The sequence below is a fragment of the Ambystoma mexicanum genome, chromosome 4p, assembly GCF_040938575.1.
Source record: "Ambystoma mexicanum isolate Mex_15411 chromosome 4p, UKY_AmexF1_1, whole genome shotgun sequence".
Classification (NCBI taxonomy): domain Eukaryota; kingdom Metazoa; phylum Chordata; class Amphibia; order Caudata; family Ambystomatidae; genus Ambystoma; species Ambystoma mexicanum.
In genome coordinates, this window is record NC_090927.1 from 279,077,121 (window position 1) to 279,103,367 (window position 26,247).

The following is a 26,247-nucleotide window of genomic DNA, read 5'->3' on the forward strand; positions in this document are numbered from 1 at the left end:
CACAGCTGCTGAAAATGTTAAAGGGAACAGAAGCGTACTCCCCATTTGTAGTGTTTCGGTGAGGTGGATGCTTTTGGAAACCGTTCTACGAAAGATCCCTTAATGAACCTCCACAAGGCAAATTAGTTATGTGTAAAATGTATTAAATAAGTGTAGTAAAGAAAACTGCAGTGTATAAAACAAGAAGCAGGTGATTTGGAACCAAAACTCGACAGATACACAGTTGCTTTGAATGCCATGGGTGTGTCTACCCAATAACCTTGAAGATGCTGAGTGGCTGGAGTGGATGATGAAAGAGGACAACATTGAAACGCAAAAACCGGACATTTACTAGAGATAATTGGGTGAATGGTTTTTGGAAAGACAGCAAGGTAAATTGGGAGGGGTTGCCTCGGTTGGTGGCCTTCTTAGGTGGTTTTCATTAGCCCTAACATGTATCTTTCTGAAATACATAGGATGTACCTTGATGAATACATCTTTCAAAGCAAGAGAAAGGAAAGCGCAGCAACCTTTGAAGTTAGTATGTTAATCAGTTCTACATATAATACAAGACAGAACAAGTCTTGATTCTCCAGCTGCACAAACATTTGTATCTCTCAATGCAGCATCATGAACTAAGTATATACTTCTAAATTTTGAAGCTTGGATAGAGAGTGAGCATAATCCTTTTCTGACGTTATTACAATTCTGGTGCATCTTCTATTGAAATATTTCCAGACACTGACAATCAGTGCTTAGATCCATTGGTAATCAGACCACATAGAAGGTCTGTGAAACAGAAGCATGCACTCTCTGATTAGTGGTGTTATGGGGTATTTCATTTATGCCTTTTCCATATTGAAGGTATCTTAACCAAGGGCTGCCAACCTCTGCATCATCTTACACATGATGAGTCTATAATACATGGCAGCCTGCTATATCTGTATAAAAGTAGAAATTATGTTCTTATTAGAGGCTGGTTGTGACATCACTACTCTTCTGTAATAAGAAAATTACATCACAACTGGTCTGAAATCAGTTATTATGCTTCAGTTGTGACGTCACAATGCCTGCTGCTTGAGTCAGCGCGAGAGCAGAACTCCAGCTCTCACTGTTGCACTTAAAGCTGTGACAAGCTTTTTACATTTTGATGCTTATAAAATAGTTTTCTGTGAGACTTTACAGACAATAATTGGCAAGGAACTGTTTATAGTATATTGTTTAATGTGTGCACTTCTGGAGTTTAACACATGTGAGCAAGCATCATCGTGTTTTTACTTATTTTAAAGCATGAAATGAATTTGTATTTTATTAAACAGCTCAAACTATTTTTCTGCAACACATTACAGGCTGCATGTTAGCTTTTTAAAAATCCAAACACATTAGAACATCAAATGGAAGACCTGATTATGCAAGAGGTCAGGTTGTAGAGGAGATGACAGTGCGTGACAATGTATTATACATAATATAATAGCCCCTACTGTATGTAAAAAGGATACTTGCAAGTCCCCTCGGACTTCCATGACCTTGTAAATGAGCTGGCCTTCTGCCTCTTTCCTCTTTATGGTCACAGAACCCCTCAGTGATTTGCAATATCCTCATAACATACAGTAGGGGTACTGTATCCCATATAATGTGCTAATTGCTGTTAGGCTTTGTTCTAAGGAGAACCGGGTGGTTTAATAAGGGATGTAGAGGCTATAGTGTTCCGGGTTTGCCACGTGGAATGCTATAGCCCGGCCAGGATAACGCTCCGGATCGGGTGAATTAGAGTATATTTTGATGCTGATAATAATCAACCAGTTCATTGAGAATATCTAAGAACTGAAACAATTGACAAGTTCATTGCAGAACCTTCGACAAAGGGAGTGACAGGAGTACATTTGCAAGACAAAATCTAAAAAGTGAAAACAAGATATATGTAATGCCTTCAAAACGACCCAAGGCCGAAACACGTGTCGGCAAGTTTGAGCAGTCAAGCAATCAATATAAGTGCATCAATTAACGAATACTTAATATTTGTCTGTTGAAATATTTGCAAAGGACAAGAGCTTACCAGATCAGGCAGTGGTTTAATTTGTATGATGTACTGGTGCCATTTTCATATACCAAAAAGATCTTCAGGCGATCCTCCAAGTTTATAAAGCTAAGACTACTGTGCAAGCACATGGCAGTGGGATATGGGGACTGTATGCAAGACAATCTTTAAGCTGGATAGAGAATATGATATGATCAGTTATTTATAACTCGCTTAATACCCAGAGGTTTCTAAGCGTGGACCAGCGGATCGAACCTGTGTTGCTCTGCGTCGTCTTGCTTCAAAGGTTAGCACGTTGCCCCTGAGCTATCCTCCTGAGACAATGTATTAAAACATTTACTTGGAGTGGGAAAGGGTATGGTAAACGTTCTAGTTCTTTATGCGACCAATTTCTCACATATAGAAGATTCCATTTTACTAAAGGCAGTAAAGATTTGTTTACAATCTGGAAAGATAGCAGGCAGATGTTCATTTGGCATCCGGTCTTCGAATGTTGAAACCATGAGTCATCACAGAAGATCTGGTTGAGAGACGTTGTGAAAGCACTAAATAGGGAAAGCTGGTCTGCAACTTTGGCTCTCCAGATGTTCTGAACTATACCTCCCACCAGTCCTAACCAACATATTCAATGTGGGGGGATCTTGGGAGTTATAGTCCACAGAATACAGAGACCAAATGATTGCTGACATCTGGCTACGGCCTATGGTTGATTGATATCGACGAGTGCTCAGGTCTATAACATTTCTCTCAAGAAAATGGGTGTTAATGTCCATTTGGAAAGTTGGTTATGGAGGGTGTATGCATGAAGATGAGCTATTAACTGGCCATTATACTTATAAGAAGTACATGGGGGATTTATCCCCAAATTACGATTGGAAATGTCACTGTGTACTTCAAAGTGTTATTGAGATCCAATAGGCATTTTAAGTCAGTAATACTCTCAAATCATTCCAAAAAAGACGCTGTGTTTGTGGATTCAAACACTATTATGCGATCAAAAATACAATAAAGGTAGCAACTCACTGTCCTCCCTTACACTTGACCAAAATGCATCAGCTGTAGTCGATGCCTGAATCAGCCATCCAACCCTTTCCTCACAGGCATAGTGCTCTAACTTTCAATTTCCATAAATTAAGCTTTTTATATTTTCCTAAAATCTCGGCGTGCCTCCTATTTTGTTTTTGTGTGCCATTGCTGCAGTATATAAAGTCTACTGCCACATCTGGTGTTCATATTTAAAGGTGATTCCAGTGTGCCAGGATGTCTTCAGCATCTCACCCTGCATAATGGAATTCTTTTTCCCTATCGCATAGGTAAAGATTCTATTCATGCTGTGAAAGCTGAGCTTTAATAAATCTATGTTAACCAATCCAGACGAGGGAACCGAGAGGATTATTGGACTGAAGAAATGTGCCCATATTATCCCGGGACTGAAATCCCTGCAGTGGCTCTTGATTAAACCAATAGTTGAATTCCAATCCATAGGCTTTTCACACTGGGTCTACTGGGAGACCGGCCCAAATTCAAGTCTGACTTTCTCTAATCTTAGAACCCCAGAGGAACCTCAGGGCCGCACGAATGGGCTGATACGGACCTCCAATCCAACTCAACCTTCTATTGAGGTAAGATGATATCCCACGCGGTGCAATGCATAGCCTCAGAACCTAAGACAAGAGATGAATGGTAATCATTTTGAGAAGTCTACTCCTCTGAGCCTTTCCCCTGGGAATAGAGTTGGCAACCATGGGATTTGCTTGGGCTCAGCATCTGTTCCTTCCTCACTGACCTCCAACCCCTCATATATCTCATGCCCGCATTCCCCCAGCCATGACCAACTACAACAATCACTTGGGAAACCAAATACTGTGGCTACCTTGGACTGTAGCAGGTCACTGGGAACTTCCATGTAGACTGCTCCACGAGTTCGACTTGTGCGGTTTCTAATTCCATTAAGGGTGCGTAGATCGTATGCTCTGTGAAATTTCAATAAGGATATGTTCAACTCTATGTCTGCGGAGTAGGAGCTGTGGCTACCTCTTTACCTCCCACTGCATACCTCTTCTCCTCCCTTTACACATATCACATTCCTCCATGCACTTTGCAGTGATTTGCTATGCATGTTGCACTTTACATACAAGGTTTACAGTGTCAGAAAGTTAATTACCAAATAAAAACTTGACTACTCAGCATATTTAAACAACTTTGTGGTTGCAAACACAGAACTGTCCTATAACCATAAGAAGCAAGAGGAGGATTGGTTATAAAACATGGAATTTCCAAGCAACTGCTGAGGGCACTATAAAGCACTATGTCAAGGGACCGGGGTGGCAAAGGAACACTTGCCTGGGGCAGCAGGAATCTTTGCAAGAGAAGTCTGATTATAAATAGAGATGTCTCTGTTCATTTATGAATCTTAAATGATCAGTGATCGAAAAATAAATTGGGTTAAAAAGTGAAAAAGGTGCCAGAGTTTGAAAACATTCTGTGTGCATTCTTACCTGCACGCTTTTCTCTCAGAAGACTTTTGGAGAACAGTTCTTCCATCTTATGTTCGATGTAGGCCTAAAATGAAACGCACTGCTGGTTAGCTACGATTATTCCATAAACAAAGATAAAAGGCACTCGCAGCAGCTTTACTGCTGATTATTGCACCAGTCCCGGCGCGGCTTCTCGGGCACAGTTTGCTTGCATGATAACACTGAATACCTTGATACAAAGTACAATAGGCTGATTCACTGAGAAGCAGCGTGCATGCGGTGTGGCATCCCAGCTGGCACACAGGTAAATAAACAGTGAAGACAAGGACGCTCTGTTAGGAAGGCTGAGCTCTGCCTCACGCATCGATCTGAGATCTATTCCTTTACACCCGAAGTCTTTAGAGGCAAAGTGGAAGAATGCTAGTAATATTTGACTGCCGCATAGAATAATGACATTGGGTCATTTACGAGGTCGGCGGTAACTTGCCGGTGCATGCGGCGGGTTGCCACCGACCTAGTAAAACACTGTTTCCGGCACCTAGCTTCCTGGTGCCACCGGGACATTACAAGTTACTAACGGTGCCGGTGCTTCCGTGATGAGTCTGCCTACTAGGGTCGCTGTGCCTGCCAGGGTCAGACCTGTCGGGCACTGTGGCTCCGGCAGGCAGACTCAGTGTTGCAGTCTTTATTCCCAGGCCGCCACACTCATAATGAGGCCAATTGTCATATAAAGCATGAACGCGCAGGTGGAGTGTATCATGAAGGTTCAGAACTGAAAGTGAGCTATACTATCCTTAGAATGCAAGAGATGGAGGTAGCTTGTGCCTATTGGCACAAAGCAATGGGTGGGCCTTGAAAGCTTTCAGCATCGCCTTTGAGCTGTGCTTTCTAGCACTAATGTTCACTAACAGGACAACTAGTGGTTGACAAACAAGAGCTAACTCGGCGCACGTACAGTGGTTACACGTTTGTAAAACCATTGTTGGGGAATGTAGGTCTAACATTAATCAGGTGCATTCATTTTGAAAACAAAACGTGACTTTGGCAACTAGTGCATTCTGACCTGAGACCTGACAAGCACAGGTTCCATTCCATTCTATGTTTGGTGGTGCATCTCTCTAATATTCCTGTAGTATTTGGCAGTCCTACAATAAATGTACTAGATTTCAGAGCAACTCTACACATTTTTGGCTTTCATCATAAGTTTTGCTTTTTGTCAATTTAGTGAGGACTATTGTTAGTTTAAAACTAGTTAAATAGAAGTCCTGCGCTCCTGAATGCACCGCAGGGCCTAGTGGATGCTGCCAGTCCCCGGCCTGGATTACCGAGCCCAGCCAGTGGAGATCCCCTCTGCATGCAGCGGACCCCACCCTGAGACCCGTAGTGAAGACCTTCTGTGGCGCGACCGGAAGCGGAGCCCCAAGAAAGGCCCACAGAGCACACCCCAGCATCGGAGGCTAGTGTGCACCGGAGACGCCAGAGGCCCCAGACACCGAGGGCGGCCGACTCCGCGGCACCGCGAAAAGGACTAGTGGAGCCGTGCGCCCCCACCCTGTGCTCATGACCTGTGCCGGACAGTCGGGTCTCGGAGGAGGCGTGGCGCCTTAAGAGGCACGGGGCTAGGGTCCCTCATTGAGATAGAGGGCCGCGGGCTCTGGAGAGCGCTTCCCGGGCCCCCACCCTTCACCAGCGTACGGGGGACGGTGAGGAAGGGAAGAGCGCCCACCAGCACACCAAGGGAGCCTCGCTCCTGGGAGGCCCAGGGCCCCTCCCGAGTTACCGCAGAAACACAGAGGCCCACGTGGAGACCCGCGGACGGCCGCCCCCGCGGGAGGAAACGGCCAACCCAGGACACCGGCCCAGAGCATCACAGAGGGAGGCACGGGGCGAGGACCCTCCACACGCGATCCCTGCCGACACGGGGATCCGGCCGGGTGTCGCGGACTCTGGGGGATGTGGCCCGGGCCCCCACTGGCGACGGAGAGGAGCAGTTGAGCGCCAGTCAGCACGCCGGAGATAGCCCACCCAGAGCCCCATCTACCGCAGCCCGAGCCAAACTGTCGGCCCTGGACCCCCCACAGTTACTGTGAAGTGAGGAGGTGAGGAGAGCGTGGGCGGGAGGAAACAGACTGGATGCAGTGAAAGCGGGCTTCCCCCCCGCGCAACCTTTCCCGTGCGGCGCCCCGGCTTCCCACCCAGCTGGGGAGTAGGCCAGAGGGACCAAAGGTGCCGGGGATCTGATACCCTACCCCCGAAGGCCCCACCTGATTACACGGCACAGCCCCCCCCATAGAGCAGCTACCCAACACGAGGTGCTCTATGCAAGACCTTAGCACACCAGGTACGGGGAAGGCCTTGGGCCGTGGTGTACTCGTGGTGTACACCACAGGGTCCCCCACGAGAGAACCCCGGACAGAGGCACCACCTCTGGGTGCGTCAAGACACCCAGACCCTGGAGAGCACTCCGGTATTGGGGGCGATCTCGTCTCTCCAGCGCTTCCGATGGCCCCACTCAGCCACGAGTGAGGCCCCCAGAGACACCATGCCCTCAGGCGGTGAACCCCCCCCTGCACCACTCACGAAGGAGGATCTCAAGGACATCCTCCTCGAGATCAAGGCAATCCGGACAGATATACAAGCGTCCATAGCGGATCTCAAGGGAAGGGTGGACACCTTAGAGGAGAAAATGGAGGGGATGGAAAACAACCACCTCCAGGCGGACCTCCTGGACATGAAATACGAGGCGAGGCTAACGGACCTAGAGATAAGAGATGAGGACATAACCTTGAAGATGGACGACTTAGAAAACAGAGAGCGCCGGAACAACCTGCGTATCATGGGCGTGTCGCAGGAGAGAGGGGAGACAGCGGCGGATGTGGGGAGGAAGGTCCAGGGCCTGATAAACCAGCTCTTCGCGTTGGAGGGGGGCAAAGAGGTCCAGCTGGAGAGAGCGCATCGAGGTGGAGGGGGCGCGGGTGGAGGCCCAAAGTCTATCGTGGTGAGGTTCCTCTGCTACAGGGAGAAAATGGAGGTCCTAAAGAAGGCAAAGAGGCTGGGGAGCTTTATTTTTGAAGGCGACACAATTAAGATTTACCAGGACTTACCATATCTTACGCTCACCCGCAGAAGAGAATTTCGTCCGCTCACCCAGTGGCGTACTGCTCAAGATATAAGATACAGATGGTCCTTGCCCTTCGCCCTGTCCTTTGAACGCGCTGGGGTGGACTACAGAGTGACCAGTGGCAAGGAGGCCTCGCAAGTGCTGCAAGTGATCAAGGGGGACGCCCTGGGTGAGGAAAATGAGGTGGGCACCCAAGCATCAGGTGACACCAGGAGAGAACCGGCTGGCCCTTGGTCCACGAAGAAGAAGACAAAGGGCAGAAGGAAATTCAGGAAACCAAACACCCCGACATCGGAGGCCGAAGGGGACTAGGTGAATTAAGACGAACCAACTGGAAGATCAAGATTAGTTTGTCAGCAACCCGGCCGGGACGCAAGTTTCATCAAGAGAACTGCGGTGCAGGAACATGCTCACACCCTGGTGGCTTGCCCGTTGGCAGGCGTCATGCAAGAGGGAGAGAAAAGGGAGGGGGGAGGCGAGGGGATGGGGGACAAAGACCTTGGGGCACAGGACATATCCACCTTGGTAAAGAAGCGGGGCAGCTCCCACAGGACCAGTAAAACAATTAATCCAACAGAGAGAAGCAATGGCAGACAATGAAGAAAGGGGCCGGGTCGAGTCGCTTAGGATGGGCTCCCTTAACGTCAAGGGGCTCAACTCCCCAACGAAGCGCTCCCTTCTAGGAAGGGAAATGAGAAACGGGAGAGTGGATATTATGTTTGTACAAGAAACCAGGACGGTGAGGGGGGAGGAGAGGGCCATCCCTGGATCGCACGTGGGTCAGACCTTCTGGGCATCTGGCCACATAAAGAGAGGAGGAGTCGGTATCCTGCTTCATAGGAATCAGAAATTAATGGAAGTGTCCACTTGGGAGAGGGAGGATGGGAGGGCCCTGGTAGTGTCTGGTAATTTGCATAATACCAGAGTCACCCTTGCAGCAATATATTGCCCCAACACGGGTCAGAGGGAATTCATCCAGGAGGCCTTGGGGGAGGTGATGGCTAAAGCAGATAGCCTTCTGCTCCTGGGGGGGGACTTTAATATGTGGGCGGACCGAGAGCTGGACCATAGTGGGAAAGCAGGCCCTCCGAATAGCAGTGGGGGGACGCCTCACGGTGCGTTGCGGGAAATAATGTGGGAGCAGGGGCTGGTGGACATATGGCGGGAGCTGCACCCGAGGCGTAAGGGATACACCTTCTACTCTGCAGCCCATGGTACCAGGACTAGAATAGATTATCTTTTCATTGGAAACCAGCACATGAGCAGAATAGAGGCTTGTGAGATTCGGCCCGTTAGCTGGTCAGACCACGATATGGTCTGGTCGGACGTCTGTATAGCAGGCCTGAAACCCAGGGAATCTCTATTGAAATGCAACGATTTCCTGTTGTGAGATGTGGTCTTTAAGGAAGAAATGGCAACAGCGATCAGAGAATTCTTTGGGGTAAATGACACGGGGGAAGTCAACCGGGAGATTGTGTGGGAGGCGGCAAAGGCAACCTGGAGGGGTAGGCTAATTAGTGAAGGGGCTTCCAAAAAAAGAGTTAGGACTCTCCTGACCCACAGATTAAGATCGGAGATAATTTCGTTAGAAAGGTCGGAGGGGAAGATGGAGACAGAGAGAGAGAGGGACCTGGGCATCGCAAGGGAGAAGAGACAAGAATTGCGGGAAATGGAGATGGGCAAGATTGTAGCGGGACTCCAACATTTACGTCAAAAATACTATGAAAAAGGGGACAAGGCGGATGCCATGCTGGCAGCAAAACTTCGAGGCCAGAGGGCGGATAGATGGGTGGCAAGATTAAAGAGTGGGGAAGAAGGGGACGAATCCGACCCGGAAGAGATTGCAGAGAAATGTGCGTCTTTTTATGAGGCCCTGTATGGGAGAGAGGGGGAGACGGAAAAGGAAGCCTTGGACGAATATCTCAGTGGGGTCACCCTCCCGGCTCTTGATCCCCTAGAAGCATCAACCCTAGACGCCCCGATAACGGAAGAGGAGGTACTAAGAGCCATAGCGGGCCTGAAGAGGGGTAGGGCCCCAGGGGAGGATGGGTTCACGGCAGGCTTTTACAAGGCCTTCTCGGGCCTCTTGGCAGGGTTCCTGGCAGGCCTCTTCTCGAACATAATGGAGACAGGCAGAGCGCCCACATCCTTTGGCAAAGCGCTAATTACAGAAATCCCGAAGGAGGGGAAGGACCCGGCGGATAGCCGCTCCTATAGACCAATTTCCCTCCTAAATGTGGATGCAAAGCTATTCACCAGGATCATTGCTACTAGGCTGGACGGTCATATGCCGAGGCTAATTCATCCCGATCAGGTGGGTTTTATACAGGGTAGGCAGGGGGCTGACACAATGCGGAAGACTCTACATCTGATGAGGGAGGCAGCACCGAGGGGTGGAAACCCGGTTTTGGTCTCGATCGACGCAGAGAAGGCGTTTGACCGGGTCGACTGGGGATTCCTCCAGGGGGTACTCAAGAAACTGGGGCTTGGAACTGGGATTAAACAAGCAATCAAGGCCTTATATGTGTCACCAACTGCCAGAGTCACAGTCAATGGGTGTCTGGCCACCTCCAAAGAGGTACGAGGCAGGGCTGCCCCCTTTCCCCGCTCCTCTTCGCCATGACAATGGAAGTATTAGCAAAGTATATCAGGGGCTCGCCGGGGGTTCAGGGAATCGAGGTGGGGGAACGTACCTTTAAACTGGGTCTTTACGCAGATGATATCTTGCTTCATCTCCGGGAGCCGACAAGGTCAGTCCCGGCCGCCCTGCAGGAAATTGAACGGTACGGTCGATTCTCAGGCTTTAAGGTGAACATTAGCAAGTCCATGATTTTTCCATTTGCATCTGATACAGACAGAAATGTTGCTGAACTTACCCCACTGCGCCTGCAGATCTGTACAGAAGGGATAAAATACCTGGGGATCAACATAGTGCGCCCCGAAGAGGATCTGAGCCAGGCCAACTACCCCCCACTATTTGATAAACTGTTCAGAGAGATGGGGAGCTGGGGGAAGGGGCAGATCTCCTGGATGGGAAGGATAAATGCCATAAAAATGAACCTGCTCCCCAGAGTGCTGTATGTCTTCCAGATGCTCCCCTTGGAAGCCCCAGACATATACCTCAGAGAAGCCAAGAGGCGCATAATGAAGTTTATATGGCAGGGCCGGAGACACAGAATAGGGTATGAGACCCTCACCCTCCCCAAAGATAGAGGGGGGGTCGCTTTGCCGGACTTGACAGTCTACCACAGAGCAGCCCAACTTAGGGCCTTGGCCCCACATCTTAGAGAGGACCCCAATAAACAATGGGTATACATTGAAAACTTCTACCTGCACCCAGTCACCGTAGGCGAATGGTTATGGGTCCCTTTAAATAAGCTTCCCAAAAGAATCAGGGACCACCCGATACTGGGTACAATGTGGAAAGCGTTAGCGGGGAAGGGAAACAAAGAGAAAGTCACGACATGGCCCTCACCCTTGAGCCACATCTGGTCCACTCCAGTGCTAGAGGAAATCCCAGGCCACGAACACTACCAGTCATGGTTTGACGCAGGCCTCTGCAGGGTCGGCCAACTGGTGAGGGAGGACACCTTCATAAGCATCCAAGAGCTTGAGGAGGCTCTGGGAATTGGCAGGCTCTCCCCACTTCTATACCTTCGCCTTAAGGGAACTTTAATGAAACCAAAGCTAAAGCCCTGCATACAAAGAAAGCTCACCCCAGTCGAGAAAATCCTAGACTCCCACACGGAAATGAAAGGCCTTATCCCTCTCTCTGTATGGAGCTCTCTTAATCCCCCGCGAGGGATCGATTAAAAGTCTTAGAGGGAAATGGGAAAGGGACCTGGGCTGGGACATTGGGGATGGGCTCTGGTGGAAACTATGTAGCAGGGCATTCAAGACATCTATTTCCTGCCAGTACAAGACACATGCCATCAAACTTCTTCATAGGTGGCAATATGACCCGATCACCCTCTCCAGGATGTTCCCAGACGTTGCCCCGTTGTGTTGGCACGGTTGCGGAGAAAGGGCTAACTATTGGCACATGTGGTGGTCCTGCGAGAAGGTCCAAGTTTATTGGTCGGAGGTGCTCAGCTGGCTCAAGGATGCGGGAGAAGGGGTCTATCCGTTGGAGCCACTCACACTATTATTTGGGCTACAGCAAAAGGATGAGCACTGGGAGAAGCTCCCGGACTTGACACATTCCTTACTCTTAGCAGCTAGGGCTGCACGGGCCAGGACATGGAAGAGAGTAGCACTCCCCTCAAGGAGAGAGTGGGTGACAGTGGCCAAGGACATTTATTTTATGGATAGACTAACTGCAGCACTTCACGGCTCCAGCTCGCAGCTCGAGGCCGACTGGTTACAATTCATGGAGGTGTTCGCTAGCACAAACTGCGAGCCAGAAAGGTGATATGGCCACTCCACCCGGCCCGAAACCAGTTTCAGGATAGAACTCATTGTACGCTCCTAAGGAAAGTTCATTCATTGTGTCTGTTTATATGCCCGGTCGGCGCGGCCCGAAGAAATTATCCACGGAAACGTGGATCCTGTGCCCCAAGAAGGGGGGTTTTGGGGGGAGGGGGGAGGGAGGGTGAATACAGTAGAGATTTATGGTTCTTTAAATGAAGTTGATATGGGCATGTGCCCTAATGTAATCTTTTTCCAGAGCTCTTTCTTGTTCACAAAATCAATAAAAATATATTTAAAAAAAAAAAAACTAGTTAAATAGTGCTGCCCTTTGGCAGGTTGCTCTCAAAAGGTGGCCATTACGTGTATAATTGTTCAGTCTTTTTATTGTATATTGGATGTAGGCTCCCATCTAGTTCCAGTTTCTCCCATGGCTTGTTTGTCGTATATCGCCTCCATTATTTTATTGCTCAATGTGGGTGCAAGTCTCTTGCTAGTCCCCATCTAATCAGCGCAACAAACTTGATTTCTGTTTCATCTGCTGACAGGGTGTTGATGAGGTGGTGTTTTGGCTGCAATATTTCCATTCTTAAAATGTCTAACTGTCTCTCCACCATCAAATACTGGATGGCATCTAACTCACTCTTGCTCAACTCCACTAAGACTGAAGCTCTCTAATTCCCATCCAATCAGAATATCTCTTTCCCTCCCCCTTCTACTCTTTTCTCCTGACTACCTTCCCTACTCTGCTTCTGCTCCTCCCAAACTTGGTGCCATCTTCGACCCATGTAAGAGATCAAGAGTAAGACTCGGACACAGTGGCATTTTTGGTGTTGATCAAAGACTTTTATTATCAAAATAAAAAGAGGGGTTGGGGAAATCCTACCTATCCCTAACTCTAAAAGGTGGTTCTCTGCCTCAACAAAACTAAGGAACGTCTGTGTCAAGATGTCAAAATTAGTTCTCTGTCCTGTGTCCAAAATCCTAAACTGACCCTCATACATTAAACTCAATATAACGTGAAATGGGGATGTCTTGTAGCTGAACAACTGCAGCTTCTTTCCAAGGTTCCAAAAATAAAGTTCTAACATGAGGAAAAGAAAATCAATAAAGTCACACCAGAGAAGGGGCCTTCCTTTCCCCTAGAGTCTTTCAGGTTCTTAAAATGTCACTGTTGTTTATTCCACAATTCCAAAGGGCGGTGGCTCTTCCTTTGAGTTTTCTCTGTTTACACAACACTTTTAAATATACAGTTATCTCTTTGCACCTCTGATGCCTTTTGCAAAAAGGAATATGGTCCTTCTCTTTAAATCCACAAGTCAAGGTTATTTCTTCCCCTAAGCCTTCTCAGATCGTCTACACTTTGTTTCATAGTTCACATCTGGGGGTCTCTGCCCCTTTTCTCCAATCCCTGGTTTAGTCTCGTGCCAGGGTTTCTATTATCTTGCTACTTGTGTGCGGGTCAAAGACTTGCTGTGTGCCTGGTTTACTCTCCTGCCAGGGCTTTTTGTCTTATCCCTTGCGTCCGAGTCCCAGACTTGCTGAGTGCCTGGTTTACTCTCCTGTCAGGACTTTTGAGTCTGTTCAGTATATTAGTGCAAATCCCAGGTTTACAATCTTCATCAGCATTCACTCTCTTCTGTATCCATGTAATTATATTTTTTATATGTCGGGTTACCAACCCTTTGCTAACTGTGCTGAATGTCCCAGTGGGTTTGTTAGGGCGTATACGCTTTACTAACGTTGCACAGCATCCTCCCTGAAGCACTCAAGTATCTCACTCTCCTTCTCTAGGTTAACCAGTCTTTTTTGGCAGTTTCGGTATCTATCTCGGATCGCTGCTTCCTCCACTGCCCATTTACTGGCTGGGAGCGTGCCTCGTCAGCTTTTTCGATTCCAGCCTTGCCTGTTCTTTCGCAATGGCAGCTCCTGCAGTTCATAGTGACAGGACGGCAAACACTGTTCTGCCTAACTTCCCTACTTCCCTGTCCGTTGCTCTTGCCAGTTTCCTTGCTCTGGTCTGCAGCCTGCTTTCCTCCTTTGTCCCAACCAGCATCGGGAGGACTGATTCTCTCGTTCTGCTCAGGTGTACCATATTTGAATTTCCCGGCACCTGTTAACATCCACCAACGGCTAGAAGGTGGTGTTAGTTTCCCATTTCTGGTGATCTTCATCACTCCATCCCTCTTCCTCATCTCTGTGTTATTAAAGGGGGGATGTACATAGGGTTGGTGATCAGTAAACAGTGGAGATTCTTTATCCACATTACAATATGCCATAGAAGAAAGAGGGAAAGGTAAATGGATGTTACCAAGAAATACAGGTAAAGGCCTGTTCTGCCACAGCGGGTCCACTTTGCCTCCAAGAGGGCTGTCCTCTGCCATGTGGTCCTCCCACAGATAGCCACCTCCAGGGTCAGAGTCAGGTAGCTTCTGCCTTTCCCTGGATATATGAGGGGAGATGTTCCCCGGAGAAGTAGTGACGACCTTGCTAGATTCGTCACCCCATCACACAACTTCCCACTCTTTGTCTCCAAATCTGTCACTGCAGCCAGTCTTAATCTCCTCAACATATGAAACATAAGACATCTTCCTCCCTTCAACACTGCTAGGCACCCAATATCCTCGTTAGTACTCTCTCTATCCGACTACTGTGCCAGTCTACTCTATAGCCTTCATCAACTATGTTTTTTTCACCTCTCAGTAAAGTCCTGAACTTTGCTGTCCGTACACTCTTCAACTTTCCCTGCTGCTTCAGCTCCACTTTCCAAGCCTGTCGTCAGTTAGGCTGGTTATCTATGAGACAGAGGGCAAAGTATAAAGTAATTCTCATCATATTCAAAGCTATACACAAACTTGCCCCACCCTACCTATCAGCCCACCTCACTCCCTACCTTCCACTTCGTGCCACACGATCATCCTTGGCTAACTTCCTTGCCATTTCTAGTGCCCCTTGCACTCCCTCTAATTTCTGCTCTCTTCCTCTCGTCATTTCCTTACTGTGGAATTCTCTTGCTCTCTCTCTCTCTGCACTACTCCAACTCCATCTCTATTTAAATCCAACCTCCTAACTCTCTTCCTTTCTGAAGATCCAATTGTATAGCATTTTACTCCACCACATCTCCCTGTTCTCCTCTCACCCTACCTCTCTATGACGATCCCACAGCACCTATCCCTCACCCCTTCATCCAGAAACGTAGCACTTCCTCCACTATCCCGTTCCTACGTCATGCTCTATTGTCCCTGGTTCATGTTTCTACCTCACCTTCATCCTCCGGTCTTATATCCACATCCTCTCACCCATTGTTAAGGACACTGTTCCTCCGCTCTGTAAATCAATGTTAAAAGGTTTTGTAAGCATGTTTGTGCCAAAAATGCATTGTTTTCCCTATAATGTTCTTCAAATAAATACATTATTTGATCTATAATTGTAAAATAGCACTAGTTATGAATTAGAAACATGTATGGAATGCTCATAATTTCTAGATTTTCTTCAGTGCATCCTTCCAGGTCTTCCTGTGTTTTTGGCCAGAACTTCAAATGGCTGCCCAAGCAGAAGTGCTCCAAATGGAAAGGCCTCCGGAGCTCTGGCCAGCCAGAGCAAACATTTCACACAAAAGAGACCAGACAAAATGAATCATCCGCTTGCCACAGCAGCACCTCATCAGTTAACGTTTAAAAAAAAAATAATAATATTGCCATATTATAGCAAAAGCTTTTCACACCAAATGATTTACTATACAAAATACATTATCACAATTCAGAGCACAACGTAACATTACATAACTAAATAATAAGGAAGCATTTAAAATAACCAAATTGCTGAGGTGAAGCCTCAATGTGCATCAAATCGCTGTCACGCTTTTACCATCGATGATTCTTAAAAGCCTATTTCAGTAAGATCACTACATTTCAACATTACTAACAGAACCATCACAATGTTAAAAAGTGCTATTGTCAAGGAAGTAGTGTTACCTAATAGGCACCTGCCCCAGAATGACAGAGTACCTAGTGTGTCACTATTGTGGACACATTCACTTAATACATTAAAATGTTCTTTTCTAATCTTAGGGCAAGTAGTTAGGACATGTCTAAGGGCCTCTATTTCATTGGTGACTAAACATAAACGACATGTCGGTTACTAGTCTTTGCATCGAAAACTTTCCAACGAAAGTAAAATGCATCAAAAGTTTTCCAACGAAAATGTTTCCATCAAATGCATTTTCTTTTTATTTTTCATGGGGGGGGTCCCCCTCAAACCTCTGTGTTTTGCCCTTAAAAACCCACCCCAAACAAAATTAACCCTTTACCCCACACATCTGCTGTCTGTTTTCGGAATTTGCCGACTGGCACCCTCCTCTACATAGCAGGGGAGTTGGTTAAACCTAAACATCATTATGTCCCTGATTCATGGAATTATTTGCGCGTAAAAGGCAGATTTACGGGCCATTCTACCCGAAAATCCCCATACCTCAAGCAGGGATTTTCGGGTAGAATGGCGCTCAAATCTGTGTATTACGTGCAGATAATTCCATGAATCAGAATGTAAGAATCTTCTTACCTGAGAAAGAGGATACTTCATTAGATACCCGTGTGGTCTCCCCTGCAAGTAGGTATATTATACTAATAGTTGCAGGGATGAGTACTTAGACACACATTTCAGGTTAATATGGTAATCCCACGTCTGAGCCTTCTTTCGAAGCTGGGAGATCAATTTATAGGTGCGATCTGAGAAATTCATCTCCCAGCCGACTCACTCATAAAAGCTAGTACATAAATTACTTAACCAGTCATGTTTTCTGTTACTCGGGTCACTTGCTTAATCTTTCAATGATGCAAGAAGCAGAGTATTCTGCTGCTTAATGATTTGAACCCTTAAGCACCCCTGTCGGATTTCGACCATGGTGCTCAGGGAAGTAAGTCCCAATTAGAGCCTGGTCATACTGAGGGGGTCCACTCTTGGCGAATCCTAAAATGGATCGCAGTATAGACCCTTCCAGCCTGTCTAACCATCTTTTGTCCAGACTACCCCAAACCTCGAGCCATACAGGATCATGGGGACTAGACTTTGTTTATAAACTAGCAGAAGGCCACACTAAAACCACTTCTGGATTGTAAAAAGTGCTTTATCATTTACGAGTTTCTTATGTGCTTTCAGTTCTATGGTAACAAAACAAACAGGGATGGTAACTATTCTTTGGAGTACAGCTCAGAATACTGGGGCGGTGTCCACTAAGTTAACTTCCAGTAATAGTATAACACAAAACTAAAGGACATATGGGGCTATTATTCTGCCATAAATCATTTACACTGCTAATGTGTACCCTAACACTTGCCCTGCACGGAAGAACACCCTCTCCCTGGGTGGTGTGAACAAACCCTAGGAACCGCTGTGGCATCGCCTATCTAAGAGGGATAGGTGAGAGGGAAACTTACCCTATTGCTCCAATGGATGCCATTCGAGGCAAGATGATATATATATTCGAGTAAGTGATTAAAATATTAACAGTTAAGAAGCAGTATTATTTCATATACTGCCTATCTCGGTTGATCAAGCAGTTCACGTGGCACTGTTTGTCAAAGAAAGGCAACAGTTTATTTGCCCTCCGTGAAGTATGCTAGTATCACTCGAGGATGTAATGAAAAACAATAAGTATTAAATGGTGTAAAAACAAAATATGTTATAAAAATTAGAACGAGGTTCCAATGTCAAGAACCATCTGGTGTGGTAGCATACAATGGCTCTCGCTATGTCAGATGTTCTCAGTTAGTATCTAGTTCAGAGCATAAGATATACTGTCTCGTATGCTAACAAACCCCCTCTTTTTCGTTTTGTAGGAGGTTGTATCGAGGGTAAAAAGCAAAGACAACACCAAGAGGTTTTTAGTCCTCTAAGGTGGTCTATATTTTTAATGATTTTACTACGGGTCCCCCTCAGTTATGAAACTTCCAAGGTAGTGAACGACCGGTTTCAATGACATTTATCTTCGTTTGTCATCTTCTTCAGGACCGATTTCTTCCATCAAAGACTACAAATCTGTTGGCCCATCTGAAAAGACACAGCAACTTCTGTTCTTCACACTTAAAGGAGATGTTATCTACACTTAACGGTGTAGATAACAGCAAATAGGTCTCACGACAATTCTGCAGTTTTTCCAAGTGCATTGAGGTGCCACCATGCAAGGAGGAGAGACATGGGAAAAACAGATAGACGATCTTCAAGGCATGGTGCATTCAGATCGTGCAAGTGCCCAGACAGGTGGAGGAGAGGGGAGGGGGTGATAAGTGCAGGGGGTGGGGGAGCGTGGGCAAGGGGACCAAGTGCACCCAGTCAGTCAGAAGCTGGGGTAAGTGCCGAGAGATGCCACTCTCATAGGTCATTGACCAAGTGCAGTAACGATGAGGCAAGTGCAAGGCCAGGGGGCAAGTGCGAGAAGCCTGGCGAGGGTTCCAGGGAACTGTGAGACTCTAAGGTACACCAGGTGGCTAGTCAGCAGGCTCTGCAGAAAAGGAGCGAGAGAGGGATAGAGCGAAGAGAAAGGTTAGCAGGGTAGAGGGGGAGAGAAGGAAGAGGAGAAGAGGAATGTCTTAAGGAGTTACGGAACTTAAGGAGATCAGGCACAAGACAGAGTGCGGCAGGGAGGCTATTCCAGAGGGGGGCCTATTATATGATAATAGCGGGACATGCAGTGAGCCCTATTTAGGAGAAAAACCTCTAGCCTTATAAACTAAAACAGGGAGGTCGGCCAAGTAGAGGTTGAATAACAGGGGCGCCAACTTGCACCCCTGTTTCAAACCTCTCTTGGTAGATATTGGATCAGTTAGGAGGCCCGTCCCTTCAGCCACGCACTTGCACCGAAGTTCCAGAGTATAATTGGTATAACATGTTGAGGATCCCCTTGTTAATGCCCCAGTTCAAAAGTTTAATCCATAATTTTATTCTGTTGACACAATCGAAGGCTTTACTAAAGTCCACATAGATGGCATACTAAACTTGGCTGTAGCTATAAGGGTATGAAAAATTAAAAGATTGTGTATAGTTGAGCAATTAGGCCGAAAGCCCACTTGTGTAACATGGAAGGTGGTATGCTCTTTAACCCAAGCATCTAGAGCCCGCCGTAGTAAAATAGAAAAAATATGGCTCAACAGGTCCAACATTGATAAAAGGCGATAGTTGGCAGAGATATCTCACTGTTCATTTTTAAATATTGGTAATAGTAGCAACTGTTTCCATTTACTATTCAGAATCATGAATTCACAATGATAGTGAGTCATTAAATAAGAGGGAATGGCCATGGATTTGTTACAATTGTTGTGTTGAATATCTGTACAATATGTTTCTAGATTTTGATATTGTGTATTATTTTTTAGGTGGCCTACTTGTTTTAAATGGGGATAAGGAAGCTCCCTATATTGGTCCTGACGAAGGTTGCACTAATAAGTGGGCAGAGATGTATGACGTCCTCATAGACAACCGAACCACCTGTAAACAGAGATCTGTGTGACTAGAAGTACACAGACAGTACCATCAGACCATTTGGTGGAGGAAATTTTTATAGTGCAAGAAGATTTGTTTTTTGCTGACCAAACTGGTCAGAAAGATTTGTGTGATTTGTTTGTTTTGGATATTAAGAGTGAATGAATGGTAGGAGTGAATCAGTATGAGTTGAATATTAAAAGAATTATTTTGTGTTTATATGTTTTAAGTAATTTAATTTTATATTTTTTGATATAATAAAAGATTTTGAAATCTAGTAAGTGGCATGTATTGGTATATGTAAAAAGATAAATGTGTTGATTTGGCCATTCCCTATCCCAGTGGTCCAATTTTGTGTATTGCAACTGTTTCCATGTCTGTGGTATTCTGTTGTAATCCACTTTGTAGGTGAGGTAAGCATGTGAAACTGTCGCCCAGGTACTCGGATCATCCTTGACTACTAGATTAGTCGACCCGTCCGGTCCAGGAGCATGGAACTTTTTTGTGCTCTTATTATATCTTCAATGTCCGGCGGTAACTGTGCTGGTAAAACCGGCAGGTTGCCCCCGGACTTGCACATTTTACTGGCGCCTGACTTGCCAGAAACATCGGGGCATTACAGCCCTGGCGGTCCGGGAAGTTAGGCGCTGGAAATTGTAAATCCCCATTCCCATTTGAGTCCTATCGGATGGGGGACCACGGAAGCACCAGCACCGTTAATAATGGTGCCGGTGCATCCGTGAAACTCTGCAGGCCGGTGCTGTTCCGCCGGCAAGGTCTGGCATACTTAGAATGAGCCCCATAGTCTCCTAAATAGAGTTTATCTTGAGGAGGTTTCTGAACATACTGTTGGGTAGAGCAATATAGTTTCTTAATATGCTCTTCCCATTTGGAAGTTGATACGTAATTGATTAATGCAGTATTTACCCTGCTAGTGTGGTTATTCCCTAGAGACAAGAATATCTGTGTGTCTTTACAAGCCAAGGTCCTGAGCAAACTTGCCATTTTATGGTCCTTCCAGAGGATGTATGTCCCCTCAGCCAATTTTTTTATTTGTTTTTATATTGCCTGACTCTAAAACCTTTTTCTTGCACAGATATTCATTTGCTTTTGTTAATCTCCTGTATAGAGTGTTGTAGCAGGCATTTCTTCTCTGCAATGGCTCTATCATACGTTTCATATCTGCCATTTACGAACTTACTTTCTTTCTGCTTCCCCCAATCATTCAATATTATTGCAATCCAGCAATCAGATTCTATCATATTAGTAGGAGCAATGCTTTGGGCAACTTTTAGCCCATGATTTAGGTGTCTTATACTCCTTTTAGTGAAATATATGCAGTTCATTGAGTGTTTGTTGTCAATGCGGCCTCCATGTTATTTATTTATCTATTGGGAATTTGTAAGGCGCTTATACATCAAGAAATTGTGTTTCAAGGTGCAAAGTCATGGCCAAAGCAACAGACATGTTTTTAATATGATTGCTACTCTTTGTGGGATGACTCTTTACAATACAAAATACATTATCATCACAATTCACAGCACAACATAAAATTACATAACTAATAAATAAGGACGCATTTAAAATAACCAAATTGCAGAGTCAAAGCCTCAATGTGCATCAAATCAATGTCTTACTTTTACCACTGATGATGCTTAAGAAAAGGGGGCAACGTTAGAGACTGAAGAAAGTGTTTGAAGCCCCATGTGTTCCACGGTATTATATGAAATGGGTTTGTGTCGGCATTAGGAATGTTGTTTACTTTGCACTAATGCCCTGAGGGATCCTCGACCAGTCCATGATAGTATGCACATTATGCTTCTCAATTTGTGTGTCCAGAGGACATGTCTGCCGCTATGCACTGTCATGAGGCCATGTGAGATAAACATCAGACAGACACATGGCTAAATTGAACACATGTTTATTACAGTATTACAATGTTGGGCGTTATTATCAACTACCGCCCTATCTCCATCACCCCCTTCCTGGGTAATCTGCTGGAGAAGTTGGCCCTGCCCCAACTCAACACTCACACTGAACTTGTTGGTGGTCTCCAGGACCATCAATTTGGATTCCGAGCATCCAGAGGGACGGAAACACCTGGAAAGAACTGGTCTCATCCCTGGATTACAACTCCCCAGCTGTCCTCATCCCTCTTGATCTCTCCTCTGCCTTTGCCATGGTCAACCACTCCATCCTCATACAAAGGCTCCACAACACCCTTGGCATCTCGGAGAGGGCACTGAGCTGGCTGACCCCCTTCCTAACTGACTGCTCCTCCCAAGTCATCCTGGGCACCTTCTCCACTCCTACTTCCTGCTCCACCTATGATGTCCCCCAGGGCTCTATCCTTTCGCCTTGGCTCTTTAACATCTACCTCACTCAGCTGGCACTCCTCATCTCCTCCTTCTCCACTAACTTCTAGGGTTATGCAGACTACTCACAACTCTTCTTCAAATTTCCTGCTGACCCTCTTGCACCTTCCATCATCCCGCACTGCCTATCTGCCATCCAGGACTGATGCACCTCCAATGATCTCTGCCTTAATGCCAGCAAAATGGAGATCCTTCACATTAGGACCTTTGCTCCCGACTTCTTCCCTTCACCCTGGCCTTCCTCATTGGGCTCTAACCCTGCACCCTCTTCTGAAGCCAGAAACATTGGAGTCATCTTCGACTCCTCTCTCTCCTTCCTCACATTCAGGACATTGCCAAGAAGTCCCACGCTCAGCTCTTCTCAAAAGAATTCTACTTTTTCTTACCTTCCCCCAGAAGCTCAATGTGACCCACGCCCTGGTTCTCTCTAGAATTGACTATTGCAATAGCCTCCTCCTGAATCTACCTCTTCCACTCTGCGGCCCCTCCAGCCAATGCAGACTAGAGCGGCAAGACTTATCCTTGGCCACAAGCCCTAAAAAGTCTCCACTGTCTCCCGGTTGCTTCACGGATTAATTTAAAATCTTCTGTATCATCCACAAGGCTGTCTGGGGCCAGGGACCACTCTATCTGCAACTCTCGCTTACCAAATATTCCCCCTCTTTACCTCTGTGCTCCTTTGGCACCAACTCTTTGTGTGTAAAGCATTTTGCTAAACAGAGGGCACGAGGTCAATCATTTTCCTCAGCTGGCTCCCTTCTTAGGGACAGCCTCCCCTTCCCTCTTTGTCTTCAGCAGGACTTTCTTAATTTCCAGAAGCTCCTCAAGACTTTCCTCTTTACCTCCTCATTCCCACCTTCTCTCCTCTGCTAATCTCACATTTGCTTGATTCGTGTCCAGGGCCCGTATGCATCCTTGGGGCCCTGAACCCCCACACTGAATCGCCCCCAGCTTCTGTCTTTCACCAGCACATGCCTTGGCACACCCTCAACCCTGGAGGCTCGCACCTACCATACATTGCACTTTACCTGTTGCTCACCCATGAACACCCCAGGACCTACCCGATTCCCCCTCCCTTCTGCACTTGCAAGCTATGAACATTCACAAGGCATAGTAGGTCCATACCCCCACTGTATTTTATATTTTTATTTTGTATGTATGTTAATGTTTCTCATGCCCTTGTCCCCTCCCTGTTGCCCTGTGGGTGCTTTGAAACAGAATGTACTTACTGTATAAGCGCCTTAAAAGCAAACAATAAATACATACATAGATAAATGTGGGCCAAGATTAATATATTCCATACACCCACTTCCCAGCGTCCCAGGCAACTCTCCCATTACAAGCATTATGAATTGATAGTGTGAAATTTCATTGGCAAAAGTCTGTAACACAAGAAAAACACAAAATAATGTATCCTTTAGGTTCAAACAACATAGGGCCTGATTGCAAGTGTAGCGGCTGTGGTAAAACACCCTCTAATTATAATTACTGGGTGTTTTACCACACTGCCTAAATCCGAGTTTTATTAACAAAACTCTTATTTCTGGCTGCTTTCATGTGGTGGAAATTACCACCACACAATAGCAATACTGCATGTGACAATTACCGGAACCCTTCCTATGGGACTCCAAAATGGAGAATAATGTAAAGGTCTGAAAGACTTGCAATCATTTGGACCCAACTGGCCACCCGGTAATTCCCCTTTCACTTCCTCGATCTAAAAGGCTAGTTTCAGTGTTTCAAACCAGTCAAAGATGTTCTTCCCCTTCAGGAATGTGGTGCCTACGCTTCCCTAGGGAGCCTCTACTGGAAATACTCCCCTCCCCATTAGGGTTCCGTTTTTGGTCCTCCCTTTGCTCCTCAAATTCCATCTTGTGTAGCATTACATAATCCTTCTTATTCTGCACCGCTTGGGCTACTAAATCCCTTAGTTTCAGGTCTGCTGTAGCCAGCCTCCTCTCCTTTAGAAGGACCTTCGTAGCAGCTAGATCATCCCCAGAACAGCAGGAGGCCTGGGATCTAACTGAAACATGGGACCTTACTGAGAACCAGTATTTCAGAGAGACAACACTATCCATCCTTTAGCCTCCCAGGCAAATGAGTACCTGGGCTGAGAGCTCCAGATCACTACTGGCCCCCTGGGCCCCCTCCTCCTCCTAGGTTCCTCAAAAGCTTAGAGGCTCTTAAGCAGTTCAGCCTTCCTAACCTTACTGCCACAGAGGAGTCCCCTTTCTAGACATGCCATTGTATGCCATCAGAAATGTACATGGCAGTATTTCTAACATTAAATCACAGTCTTTTATCCCGCCGCTGCTCAAAAGATGGCACTTCCTCAACCACCTTACTTCCTCTGATGATCTGTCTCACAGCCTCTTTTCTATCATCTACCTCCCTCTTGTTGTCTCTGCCTTTGGCCACTGCTCTCCAACCTCCTAGCAAAGCACAGTGAAGCCAGAAGAAGGAGTCCTTCCTCTGGCTTCACTGTGCTTTGCCTCTGTCTTTGATTCCATCTTTCCTCCATGCGTTTTCTTTGCCTCCAAACAGCCATCATGCTGTCTGAATGCTGGGGTTTCATGTATGGGGTCCAGCTCTGCCCCCTGGGACCATCTCTGCTTATCTGTCTGAGAGATTCAAATCGATTTGTGTATTTAAAATGAGGGTGATGCTGCTGCATTGGAATTAGGCAACTTGTTAAAAATAATCGATCGAATGGTACGTTTGACCGATTTCAGTCAGTACCATTTGATCTATTTTTCAAAATACAGTACACATAGAGCAGGAGTTGCGGGGGGTGTCCTCCTTCCCCCATGTTCGGTTTTTTGGGGGTTTTGGGAGTATCCCCCACTTCAATATAGGAGGTGGGGGATGAAAAAAAAAGAAAAAAGTAAAAGAGACCCTGCGGCATCCAATCTGACCCACGTAAGAGCGACAGAACTGACACCACAGGGTGTAGGAGAGGCGGCTGACAGAGAAAAGGTAAGTAGGAGGTCTGGGGGGATGTAGTGGGGAATTGGGTGGTCATGGGTTTGGTTTGTTTGGCCAAAGCAAATTCGTATTCGGGGGGGGGGGGGGGCGAAATTGACTACGGTCAATTCTGCTGCAAACAATTTTTACCGCGGTCAAACAACCCAAATCCGCTGCATTCCTTGCCACTCTGCCCTCACTTCTCAGAGACATGGCACAAACCTTAAGGAAAGTTGTCTGCCATTCCATTACTCCATTCCATGAAGGAGGCTACAGACGCAAATCTCCTTGCTTGGCAAACACGTGTGCTACTCACCAGCTTGAAAGTAGAACCTGGTTATGCTATTTTCAATTGCTGCCTAAGACCGTGACTTGGCAGTCCTGCATTGGCAAGATTCTCCCTGCACGCGCATTATTGAAAGAGAACAAATACCAGGCACTGTTTCTTGCTTTTGATCTGCAAGGGATTTGGACCCCTTTCCAAATGTGACTCCAGACACCAATAGCCTGAATCATGGAATTATTTGCGTGAAAAACCAATGTTTCAAGTATGGGGATTTTCGGGCAGAAAGGCGCGCAAATCTGAGTTTTTCACGCAAATAATTCCATGAATCAGGCTGCAAGTTGTTTAGTTTCTTTATGGTTGCAGCTGTGTATCTATGTTAGCCACGGGAAGAAATCATGTTTGACATTGTTTAGCTTTTAACTGTCTGCTTTTTCAGAACTTTTCAAAAAATGACTAGATTTAAACAATGTTTCCCAACTCTGGGCTGTGATCTAGGCAGCATTTGGAAACCTCTGATGACTCCAAGTGAGGAAAGCAAAGAGCAGTTTATTGGACTGGTCTAGACATCGATTGCTGTAAGACTCTTTTGCCCGTAAATGTAATGAGAGCTGGCATTTTCTCACCAGGGAAAATATACAGAAATAACTGCAAAGCATATTTTTGTCAATTACATTTTGCACATCAGTTTTTTGTTTTTTTACTTATAGTGAAGTACACTCTGCTTCTTTCAGCTTTTCCTTTTGTTAAGATGGTTTGGAAAACCCCAGTCTAAGCAGAAATGAAAGTCCGGTAAATCCTGCACTAAATAACAGAAACAGTCAAAGTGAAAAGCAAAATCCACTTTAATAACAATCCAACATAAAGCTGGCACATAATACACACATCAAGAATCCCATATCTCTCAGAGCTCTTATGCAAATCCACGGATTATGAAACTCGCCACTACTGACATCATACTACAATCTTAGGTACAAAAACCTACTGGGTGAAGGGAATGATTAAGGGAATTGACTATATATGCAATATATAGGGGTTAGTCTTCGAACTGGACCTTACACATCTGATGCCTCCACCCGGGACCACCTCTAAATTGATAATAGTGACTACATGTAATTTCTACAATA

The 26,247-nt window shown here is 46.2% G+C and overlaps 1 protein-coding gene across 5 annotated transcripts in view; it reads right to left on the bottom strand.

The window, feature by feature from the left end:
- The window catches only part of LOC138453201 (adhesion G protein-coupled receptor F5-like), a 584,850-nt gene that overhangs the window by 384,807 nt on the left and 173,796 nt on the right, over nt 1-26,247 (bottom strand). For 4 of the 5 annotated variants that reach the window (XM_069605826.1, XM_069605823.1, XM_069605825.1 and 1 more), the window contains one exon: nt 4,516-4,579. The exons of the other annotated variant lie outside the window; for it this stretch is intronic. In XM_069605826.1, the coding sequence (XP_069461927.1) occupies nt 4,516-4,579 (64 nt within the window). The remainder of the gene's footprint in view (nt 1-4,515; nt 4,580-26,247) is intronic. 5 annotated transcript variants of the gene reach the window in all.